At 36.5% G+C, this 12,838-nt stretch overlaps 1 protein-coding gene across 1 annotated transcript in view; it reads right to left on the minus strand.

The window, feature by feature from the left end:
- LOC149267367 (4-alpha-glucanotransferase DPE2-like) overlaps nt 1-9,384 on the minus strand; it is a 125,989-nt gene extending 116,605 nt beyond the window's left edge. The window contains 1 exon segment of the mRNA XM_089432399.1: nt 8,753-9,384. Coding sequence (XP_089288525.1) covers nt 8,753-9,112 — 360 coding nt within the window. The 5' untranslated portion in view covers nt 9,113-9,384.
- Nucleotides 9,385-12,838: the final 3,454 nt, after the last annotated feature.

Here is a 12,838-nt window from a genome sequence, read left to right on the forward strand (position 1 = left end):
TGTAAGGAACAAAGGAATGGCAAGATCAGTGACTATCCAATGAACCATGGGATCAAGATCAACAATCAACAGAATGATTACAGCAAGATGAAGGGAGGTTTCACCTCAACCCTAGTGGTCTTCTTGTTGGAAACAATGCTTTCCTTCTACAAAAATTATTCCAACGAATCTGTACTAATAACTTCTAGCCATCAAATCAACCCAAGAAAACAGAAAAAAGATGAAGAGCCTCACATTGAAATGCCCCTTAACTCTTCTTGCAATTATATCTGCAACTAAGCTTGAAAGAGAACACCCACAACTCCAACCATGCCTCTAGCACTTGAATCTTTCCTCTAAATATACCTTTTCCATCCAAAACTAGGCTTCCTCCATCTAGGTATGAACAGGTGAAATTAATATTTTAATCCATTGAACATGCCCACCAAACTAGGATGCATCTCGCTAGGCCTTTATGGTGATGTATGGCCTCTTAAACCCTAGCACTCCCTTTATAAGGCCCTCCAAACCCTATCACTCTTCTTCTAGTATGACACCATCAAGGTAAAGGGCTCCATGACCTCTCCAAATAGTGTTATCATCATCATCAAAAGAAAAGTCATCATGCCAAGGCTCTATTACCCACCAAAATGGGTAACCCCTAGGAGAATTTTTTTCTCCCCACCGATCAACCAACCAACCAATAGCCCTATGATGATCCACAGATAGCTTTACTTCAGAGCTCTCCACCTATGCTCTGGTCAATGCTCTCTCCCACCTAACATACTTCTTGAAGGAAGGTGGGTCATCTATCAAAAGGTATACTAAAACATTTATCTAATCATGTGTTTTTATTTAACATTAAGGGAAGTATAATGCAGATCATTGGCTCTTGATTATATCTTTTTCCTCTACTTCACCTAAGAGGTTAACCTTTGCCCCTACTCCAATGTGACTTTCCCTAAGGCCTATTTCTTTCCACTATTCAGAAAGGGAATAAATATGAGGCATTGATTGATATAGCATACCCAAGATAACCCATACTTGTCATTTTCCATATCTCCTTGATTTCCACCTGTCCTTTGAGTTGATGATAGTTTGTCACTAGTACTGGCACCCTGTATCCACATCTCTAAGTCAAACCTCGAAAACTTTTCCCTAAGATGTGATGTAACTTTCTATTTATATAGCCATAAATACCCATAAAATATTAAAACTTCCGAAAATTATTCTCTTGACAATTCTTCAAAAAATTCATTCAGATAAATTTGCCACAAAAATAATCATCACGACACATATCTACTCCAAGTCTGCTCACAACTGATGCCGATGAAGCTTTGTGAGATTTATGGATGAAATCTCCTCAACAATGAGTTTGGGTTTCGTCCAACACTGTAAGAAACCCAAAGGTTTTTGTCCTAGAGCTCTCTAATCCTAAAAACCCAAGTTCCCATAAACTCTCCACAAGAAAATACTCCAAATCCAAGATATCCCAAATGACTTGCTTTCCCCTTTTAAAGACTTGATGGATTTCTCTCCGCCCTTCTAGAAGCACTTTATGTTGGACATAGATTGTCATTGATGTCAATCTGGCAATATTCAAGGAAGGAGACAGAGCCAAAGAAGAGGAGCACACAGAGCCATCGGAGCCAAGAGGAGCCAAGAGGAGCAGAGGTGGTTAAGCGTTGTATGAAGTTGTTGCTGCAGCTGTTGAACACTGTTGAAAAACCTGAAGAAAAGTTGCTGAAACACCAACCTTTTCCGCAGCTGTTGAACACTTGTGAAAAATTTGCCGAAACACCAATTTCGGCGTTGCTGAAACACCAATTTCTCCGCGACGACATTATATTTTCAGCACATCAATCGAAGGTAAACATGAGGAAGCTAAAGTGAATGGAGGAGGGAAGCCAGAAGGTCGAGCGAGTGTTGAGGAAGCCGAAGCTCAAGCGAGCGAGGAGGAAGCCAAAGAGCCATTGAGTAAGCGGAAACAAATGGACAAAGGCATGAGAATGTATAAAACAATAAAAACAGAGAACTGTTGTTGCTGTTGGTGTGGTGAAGAACCAGAGTGTGAGGTAGTAGAAGCAGCAGAGGCTGTAGAGGCAATAGAAGCAGCAGAGGCAGGAGAGCAAGAGTGAGACAACCTCAACTGAATAGTGTGCAGCAGCATACCTGTTTATACCAAGGTTGGGTTGGAGCCCAAGAGGTTGGAGCCTCAGAACTGAACTGGACTGAAGTCATTGGGGGTAGGTGCTCCTAAGTGCAGAACCACTGCAAAACAGAGTTGGTGCTCTGGAGGTTGGAGCCTCACTGAAGTCCAAGTTGGAGCTTGGCAACTATTCACAATCAGATTTATACTTATATTGTATTTATTTCATTGCATTGTCTTGAGTTTTAATAAAAGCATTAATTTCAGCTGTTGATTTCTGTGTTCTGTGTATACATACACATATCTATATATGTTGTTGGCAATCACTAGAACAATCAAAAAAATAAATAAATAAATAATAAGAAATACTGATTCACCCCCCTCTTAGTATTTCCAACACTTCATTTTATTATTTTATTTCCATTCTAGAAGGTTCTCCCCTTTGTTTGATTTAAGTGACATTTTAAATTGCTTTCCCCTTTTGGTCTTTTTTAGGGAAAATTTGAAGAATGGAAAATTATCTTGAAGTTTAAAAACATTGGTGAATCTCACTAGTCCCTAATATGCAAACTATAAAATGTTTATTGATATATTTGTAAAATTATTCAAATTTATAATGATTTTATAAATAGTCTCTATATAATGTTGGCGCTTTTTAAGGTAAAATAATTTTACATTGTAAAATTTGGGCGAATAGTTTTTAGAAAAAAATGGAAATTGGCGAATCGTTTTTTTGGAAAAATCATGGAAAATTAGCCCACCTGCGAACATTAGCCCCTAAAATTTCCATGGTTTTTTTCTTCAATTAAGCATTCCCCTTTTTTTATTTAATAAAGTGACTAATTAAATTCAATTTTAATCCAGGAAATGGTAAATTCCCCTCTACGATTTCTTCGACCACTGAAAATCACTTTTCATCATCCCATCCTATAGATCATTTCATCTTGGTTCCAACGAGCGATTACACTAAGGTGTTTCTCCAAATCACACCTTGAGCATATATAATTAAAATAGGCTCGATAATAACCTCATTTCATCAGAATGCAACAGAACTAAGAACGAACTGTGTGGAACTATCCTTGATGGTGAAATGTAGCAAGTGTACCCCGTCAGACCCCATTAAACTCCTCCAAAAAGCCTCTGGGCCCACAGATGGTGTAATCTCACTCCTGTGACATGGCTATCACAAACCCTAGAAATCCATCCTAGCCGCATAATAAGGCAAAATGAAACATGGAGAACATCTTTGAGATGAAGAGGATTACTTGAATCCCTCTTAAAGCTGACAGTACCAACTCCCTTGGTAGCATACTTTCCATTATCTCCAAGCTCGATATTCACCTGCATATCCTTCTCATCCAGCTGGGCAAAATACTCCCTATTCCTAGTCATATGGAAAGAGGCTCGTGAATCAATATACCATGTATTGCTCCCTACTGAGCTTTCCATGCAAGTTATCAATAAGAAATCCTTCTCAAACTAAGAGGCAAACTCATCTACCTCAGTTGATGCAACTACATGCTCCTTATTCGACCCCTTCTTCTTCCTATTAGGAGGACACTTAGAAGCATAGGGTCCAAAAACATGACAATGGAAGCATTTGATCACACTTAGATCCGTCTTCTTCTTCTCACCCTTTTGATTGTTCTCGCTCTTCCCTTTGCCTTTCTTGCCTTTCACTTTTCCTGCAAGAGCAAGATTTTCCTACTCATTCTCAACCTTGGAACCCTTACCACTGCCGCTAGAAGTCTCGACTAGTCTGAGCCTTAGCTCCTCCTGGACGAAGTCACTCCATAGTCGTTCCCAATCCGACAACTTATCTTGTCAAGTAATGCTTTGAACAAAAGTATACCAATCTTTGGTAAACCCATTCAGGGCCACATGCACTAGCTCTATGTCCATAGGTTGCTCTCCAACAGCTACTAGCTCATCATGAACTTCCTGAATTCTGGTGAGATAGGCAATTACGCACTCACCTTTCTGCATCTTGATTGTCCTCAGCTTCTCTTTGAGGACCATCTTCCGATTCTCGGAAGAATTTTGGTAGAGCTTGACTAAGGCATCCCACATGTCCTACAACATGAGGGACTACATGAGCCCGAAGACCATCCGGGATCATCCTCTTGGCCTTGGCCATCTGCCTTTGGAAGAGCCTCAACTCGTCTAGATCTGAAGGTTCTGCAACACCTTTCTCAGTGAATTCCTTCAACCCAAACTGGTCTAGCAATATTCGAACCTTCCAAACACCAAAATTTGAAGAGCCATCCATCCAGTCTATCTTGCTCTTGCAATCCTAATCTTGTGTGAGTTGTCATCTTGAAGACTATGTGCTGATCGATTCATGTTCATAGCTCTGATGCCATGTAGAAAATCCAAGAAACTTTGATATACCAATATGAACAATCTGAAAACAATTTTTCTTTTCATAGACAGAACTTCCAGTGAAACAGGAATCGGCGATTTCGCCGATTAATCGCGATTCCAACTCTGCTCGGCCATGAAACGATCTGAACTGAATCTTTGCGAGTCAAATCGCGTTGACCGAGTTTGACTCGTGGTCAACGCGAGTTTGACTCGCGAGTATGGCGATTATTCCGATTCTGCGTTTTTTTTGCGAGTCCCGCCAGTTTTGCGTTTAGGTTTATCGGGTTTTGGGTTTCGGATTGTGGTGTAACGCATTTATAACTTTATCGGTTACGTGAGTTGTTTCAATGTTTCATAGTCCCGAGTCCGCAGAGTCCTCAGTCGACACCGCCGCAGAGTCCTCAGTCGACACCGCCGCAGAGCTGCATTCGACGCCGCAGAGCCGGATTGCTGAGATATTCATATACCTGCGTGAGCCTTCAGCCTTGAGGTAACCTGCGTGAACGGTGACGTATTCGGTATTCCTTTTAACTTTATATATAATGATGTCTGAGATATAGATGTGAATCGTGATACTGTGATGCGATACAGCAGAGAAGAACAGAGATGCTAATGCGGCAATGCCATATATATAACTGTGATGTCATACTCGAGTGCCTAGTCGGCTAGTCCATCGACTCCATCCATACATATAACTGCGATGGCATACAACAATAATGCCTGCACTGTCACATGTATAAATATAGCACTGTCACATGTATATAACAGCCTTAACGCAGTGACATTGTGATTTTAGCAGCACATACAGTAGCTTAGAGTCAGCACCACGTACTCCAAAAAGCAACAATGAGAGCAACGAGAGAGCAGATTCCAGTTGAAGAGCCAGTGGAGGTCCCACCGAGATCTGAGTTTGGTGAATATTAACTTATTAAGGCTAGTAGCATAGGCCAGAGTCTTAACCTCTTCCATCTTTTGAGTGATGAATGGTCTATATTGGTCAATGAACGACCACTGACATTGGTCTAGGTTGGGCGATGAATGGCGACCACAGAAATTTGTCATATTGTTAATAGTGATATTGTGATCCAGGACGAAGGCAGTTTCTTTTGTGTCAGTGGAACAACAGAAATCAAGGTTTGAACGCAATTCTTGGAGCTGAGACAAAACAAAACAGAGATAGAACTGAAACAAACTTTCTGTGTATCAAAAGGAAATAATGGTTGTTTGAAGCCTTATCTTACCCTGACTTGAGCAACAAGCACACTTACCTTAAAGCATCAGTGTATATTCCAGGCATCATTAGATCATCAAACATCTAGTAGAGCATCAGTTTTTAAGATAGTTCTCTGAATCAAATTCTACAATATTTATGATTAGTCTCAGCCTTAATCAGAGCTTTCCTTGGTAACTCTGATCATTGACTAAACTAAATGTTCTGTGGCCTTTGTTTAACCCTTCTCAAGAAACAAAGAAACTATCATTTGTTGTAGAAAGCTTCGATGGCACAACATGATATATCTTCAGAGGCATTCATAAAATAGTGACATATTCAATCTTCAAGTTGACTGTGATACATTGTGAGCCCTTTGATACAAGATAGAGCTGATGCTTGTGGATGGTAACAAGCAAGCGACAAGCAAGAGTCGCTTCTAGTTCTCACTCTTAAGAGTCTTAGACTCTTAGTTGCTGACTTTTTTCTGATTAGTATGCAGTTTTTTGTAAACTTTTAGAAGCATATGCTTCTAAGGACTCAAGACAAAGTGCTTTGGATCATGTTTGGAACTTTGGACTCATAACATATATGAGATACTTATTTATTCATGATGTTTTGGACATCTATTGATATTATGCATTGTTTGGACATGCCTTTACCCAATATTAATGAAAAATGGTTTTTTTAATTCAATATATGTGTATATTCTTATTTAATGAATTCAACGATTTTTTGCCGATTTTTTCCCGATCCGATTAAAACTCTTCGCTCTTTTGCCTCGCCGATTTATTGCCGATTCCGAGTCTGGTAACATTGAGAATTTCTCTACCAAATAGCAGAAAATCACACAATAGAACACAACAATTTTCTAGGGAACCCAACAAGGAAAATCCTTGCTTGCTTTAGAATTTTATTGAGGAAAACTGAGCAATAGATCTGATACAAATACAAGCTTGTTTCAATATAAAAATACAACGATTCTCCTACCTGTCCTGGGCCTAAAACCCTTGCTTGATCGTTGATCTGCTTCCTCCTATGCGCGCTAGAGGTTTTGATTTCCTAGTGCAAATCCTTAGGAAATAACCTCCTATTTCCTAGCACTGGCTAAGCTCCTATTAAATACGGAATTTCCCTATTTCTATGGGCACTCCAAGAAGAAATTGCCCACCACAATAATTTGCACAAGGAAACCTTGGTTCATTCCTCCACAAGCTCTCTTGCTCACAAACTCGTGCTCAAGAGTAAAAAATACAAAGTGTGTCTTTGATCTCCTTATAAGCACTTCGATTTGGCTATTGTTAGTGAGTTTCTAAATTAGAAAGTTGGACTAGAGCTTTTCTAGTTAACAAAAGTCAACACAACTAGTTAATTGGATCGTCCTAAAATTTAGGAGGTTAACCCCACTTAAACATTCAGTTCCCAATTTAACTCACACTCAAGGACAGATAACTCGATCCTCCACAAACTCCCACTAGTCAAACTACTTCTTGAACTTGTCCTCATATTTGGAACTCATGCATATTAAGAAGATCACTAAATCGATTCCTTGAATTAAGGCACAAATCAAGTAATCCATTCCTTCGCTACTTTTCAACATATAGTGTGTTCTTGCAGTCCTCATATTCTTGCAAAATTGTCCTTTCTATAAGGAGGAGTTGTTAAGGGTCTTAGGACCTCACAATGTTGAGTTGCACAATCTGTAGTTCCTACAACATGATATTTTCCTCCACAACATGAGTCACGGGTCCTCTCTTTTGTAACTTTGGATTGCAATCTTGATTAGCTCTGCAACTTGGGACTCCAGGTCCGCAATTGCTGGTCTTTCCCACAACCCCGCAACTTTGGGGGGGTTCCAGTCTTATGCCTTGCAACCTACGTTGCACAAGTTTCTAATATAGTGGAACAAGGGCATGGAGGAAGGGCAATCCAAAACAGCTAGATTGTTCAAGGGATGAACAAATTATCAAGCCATCATATACACATACATATCACACAAACTATCAAGCCATCATATACACATACATATCACACAAACTATCAAGCCATCATGCTGTTAGTTCGTAACTTGTAAGTTGTTTAAAATTTTGGATGTTGGGCATATCAATTAACACTATGCCATATTTAAGATATTTTGAATTTGTAATTGTACTGTGAAGAATTAGCTTGTTTCATAAATATCAACTTTTAGAATTAATTAAGTGCAGAGCAGAAGTTAGAACTAGTTTATTGCATAAATATCAACTTTTAGAAATAAGCAAGCACGGTGTAGGACTAGTTTATTGCATAAATATCAACTTTATAAATAAGCAAGTGCAATGTACACAGTACAATTACGAAGACAAAATATCTTAAATATGGCATATTGTTAAATTGATATGCGTCCAAAACTTTAAACAACTTACAAGTTACGAACCAACGATATGATGGCTTGATAGTTCATGTGTCATACTGCACATTCTAGACTCCAGATTCAAAAAATTATTAATTAAATTTTAAAAGTTACGAGCTTCATAAGCTTGGGCGATTTCCGATTTCTGTTCACTTGAACATTTGCATGCCTTAGCTCCAGACCGAGGTGTGGCCAATAGATGACACCCACTCCAATTTGAATGTTATAAGTACGTAAATTGATAGTCTGACATTGTGTCAGGGCAAACTTATGGAAATGGCATATGATAATATATAATTTAATTAAAAAAAATAGGAAAAACTACTTTTAGGAGACCAGGTGCAACTCCAAAGTGAATTTGGCAGAATACACACACCACTCAAATATGAAGGTTGCAAGCTGACTACCTGCATTGAGATTTGGAAATTGGGGGACCAACTTGCTGCAAATATCACATGATATATAGTAGTAATTATTATTATTACAAAGCATTACATTATTGAGACAATCCGCAAAGTTAATATATCCAAATTATTAACCCTAATTTTGAAACATTGCTGAACCAATTTGTCAACAAATCGAATTTAAGGTGCAGCAAAGTTAGGGATATTATTTTCCAATTCTACAAAAGATCGAAAGGTAGAAATAATAATGATACCTGCCAGAGATCGTAAATTTCGACAGAGGCTCCGTCTGGGAGGCCGTGAGGGAGAACAAAGGCATGGCAATTGCCGGATTCCGATCTGAGAACATTTTTCTGGTCGTCGATGACATAATAACTGTAATTGCAAGAGAAATCGTGAGGGACGGTGAGGGTTGCATGCCAAACAAGAACATCCGCGGCCTGAAGACGAGGCGTCATTCGCAGTCCCTGCTTCGTTTTCCACGCTCCCAGCGCGGGATCTGACCCGCAGATCATCAAATTCTGGCCCCATTGTGTGAAGTATTGAAGCCTGAAACTCAAGGTTACCTTGCGGATGCGGGTGAAAGGCGAGGGTTCGAATCCTTTACTCGCCATTGGTAGAAGTAACGATAGCAAGCTACAGCTATTGCCAGAACCAGAGAGAGTAGACGGTCCACCTCAGGCTTTCAATAGATTAGCCTGTGAGAAGAATCCCACGGATTCGTGTACCTTTTAGTTTAAGGGAATCACACGGATGGAAAAATTTAGTTATGCGACGTGGCGGAAATTTGAGTGGCCACATCTCTGCTCAGAGGGCCGACGGGACGAGATTCGAGAATACTCCGACCACCTTTCCGGATCGATCGTGACAAAGAGGAGTGTTGGCCTCGGCCTCGCTCACGTGCAAAATAAAGCCTAAAATGAAGGGGGATCATATTTTCAGAGCAAATATTTTTTCGCTCGTACACGTGGAGGAACATGGAACAATTTGAATATTTATTTCAGGCAGAATATATTTTTTTTAATTTATTTGAAATTAATAAAATTTATTCAAAATTAAATTTAAGTGGTTAAAATTTTAAACCAATAAACTTTGCTAATTAAAAGTATTTGTACTGAGAAAAATATTTTGAATTAATAAATAAAAAATATCAAATATTTATAATAATATTTTTATTTTAAAATATTAATTTAAAATTGTAATTTTGTCAAAAAAATCGTTGGTTTTTATTTTAAAATATTAATTTAAAATTGTAATTTTGTCAAAAAAAAAATTAGTTAGAGTGGTTTGGTAAATAATTTGTTTTTGGTTAATTAAAATGCAAGGAACATGATGTAATTAACATTTTAGAGCTATTTATAAAATAGATGTATAAAAAATTAATGTGGCCTGAGTTGAGTGTAATTTTAAATGATTTTAAAGACTTAAATGTTTCTGGATGGTAGTTACTTAAATTAGACTCGTATTCCCTAACAAATAAATATATATAACTGATTTTTCATTTTACTTATTATATATTTTAAATTTAATTAAAATTGAATAAATCAATAAATTTAAATCGTTAAAATAAAGAAAATGAATATTTAAAAAAATAAAATGAAATAAAAATTAATAAAACAATAAATTTAAATTGTTAAATTAAAAAATATATATATATAATATTCTATTTATTTATAGATTTAAAAATATATTTCAAAAAAATCACATCATTCAGATTATGAATTTCTTAAAATTTTAAACATAAAATAACTAAACTTTGCTAATTAAAAATATTTATATTTAGAAAATTATTTTAAATTAATAAATGAAATATTAATAAAAAATATTGGATTTAAGTATTAGGGGTTTATGCAGTGCATTATATTAGATATCATTTTGGGATTCAACTGTTAAGTGAAGGGATCTCTACTTGAATGGTTCATGAGGCACAATACTTGCTAAGGTTTTGCCCCGAAACCAGGACTTCTCGAGAGGTCACCCCTGGTTTCCCGAGAGGTCACCCATCCCAAATCGCCTCTGGCTCAAGCGCGCTTAACTGTGGAGTTTTCCCCACAATCAAGCCCACTTAGCCAAAATGATATCTAATATAATGCACTGCATAAGCCCTAATACTTAAATTCAAAAAGAGTGAAGGGATCTCTACTTGAATGGTTCATGAGGCACAATACAGGTTTTGCAAATGGCCACACCTAAGTGGGGTTGATTGTGGGGAAAACTCCACAGTTAAACGCGCTTGAGCCAGAGGTGATATGGGATGGGTGACCTCTAGGGAAGCCCTGGTTTCCGGGTGCAAGCCCCGGAAGTGATGATTGATGCTATGTGATTTATTTCACTAATTTCAATACCACTTCTTCACCCCTGTGACCATCACCTGATGCAATGAGTGCGAAGTAAACTATTCAAAAATCGTGAGAAATTAGTCAGTTACAACTACCTCTCATGGAAATAGTCAAACGAGCCAGAGGCGATCTGGGATGGGTGACCTCTCGGGAAGTCCTGGTTTCGAGTGCAAGCCCCGGAAGTGATGATTGACGCTATGTGATTTATTTCACTAATTTCAATCCCACTTCTTCACCCCTGTGAGCATATCCTGATGCAATGAGTGCAAAGTGAACTATTCAAAAATCGTGAGAAATTAGTCAGTTACAACTACCTCTCAACCTCTCATGGAAATGGTCATACGTGAATGACTTACTTAACGCAGTTGAATCCCAAAATGATATCTAAAAAAATATTGGAGTTGTCTTTAGTACGACTTTTTGGAAGCTTTTACAGTATGTTTTTCCGGTCTAATTTCTCTAAAATCCAGCAGAAATTTATTGAAATCACAAGCTTGATGGGTAATCCTGTGCAATCGAAGTGCCTTAGGGGTTTTGCAGGGTGCTGAATCCATATATACAGTAAAAAAAATTAATTTAAATAACACAAATCAAGATTTCAGCTCAAATTTTTCCACCGGATTCCGGCCGAGAAAGTCCAAAATCGCACTAAAGACAACTCCTAAAATATTTATATTAATTATTTTTTTATTAAAAATATTGATTTTATTATTTTGAAAATAGAGAATTTTACTGTTATTTTTGGTAGTTAGAGGATTTTGATGAACCCAACTAATTTAATTTAATTATTATATGTTGATTTTGTATAAATTTGTTGGAGCAATTCAATTAATGATGACTATATAAATGAAATATTATGTAAAAGAAAATTTTGTATTCAAATCCCCAAATAAATATCACATGAATACGAAATTAACCTAATTACCAATTTCTCTAATCAACCAAAAAAATATTGATTTTACAGAATTTTAATATAAACTACACATTACCAAGTTTGTGCATTTATAAAAAAAAAATACAAAACTTTTGAAAAATGAAATGGAAATAAGTTTGATTGTGGTTATCAATGTATTTGTTGCTTAATAGTTAAACATGGTTTTGTAGGATCTCCCCATGTTAGCTATTCCATTTTTCAAGCAGCGTTATAATCGTCTTACTTTTGTACTCATTTTAATAGTTCAATGAATTTTTATATTATAATTTTAGTTTTTTGGTTTGGAATATGGTAAAAATATTATTTTTTATTAATTCAATTAATTTTATAAAATATATATTTATATATATAAAAGGAAATATTGAATTAAAGAAAAATAAATTATTTAATTATTTTACATTTTAAAGATTTCAGATGAATTTCCTTAAAAGTAATGTTAGTCAAATTGTGAGTTTTTGTTATTTAAAATATGGTTTTGAATGCTTAAATGGATTCAACGCCCTAAAAAGCTCTTAAGGCACTCGAATTGTGGAGAGTTGATAATTTAAATTTGTGATTCCAAAAAATCCCTACTAGATTTCAAGCAAACTGAAAAAATATACTCAAAAAACATCCAAAACATAGATCAAATAAACGACAATCTTGATAATTGTTCATAATTTAAATTTGTGATTCCAAAAAATCCCTACTAAATTTCAAGCAAACTAAAAAAATGTACTCAAAAAACCTCCAAAACATACATCAAACAAAGGATAACCTTGATAATTGTTACGTGTTTGTTGCTCATTAACCATTCATGACTTTTATAACATCTCACGTTTATCTTTTATTCTTCATCTCCTTTTGTTGAGTTACCTCATAATCTATGGCAAATAGATGTCTTATTAATTCCTACAACAACCATGATTTCCACTATATGGCACCCATATATTAGGTGGCATTATTGGGATGAGAGGTGCTTTACAATCTAGTATGGTAGTGATGTTGTAAAATGTTATGTAATTTAATGTAAGGTTATATTATGGTGACTGGTTAAATTATTTAAAATTAAATTAAAATTAAAAAAT

This window comes from Pinus tabuliformis, chromosome 6, assembly GCF_031772625.1.
Source record: "Pinus tabuliformis cultivar Carrire ecotype Pingquan chromosome 6, CPIR1, whole genome shotgun sequence".
Classification (NCBI taxonomy): domain Eukaryota; kingdom Viridiplantae; phylum Streptophyta; class Pinopsida; order Pinales; family Pinaceae; genus Pinus; species Pinus tabuliformis.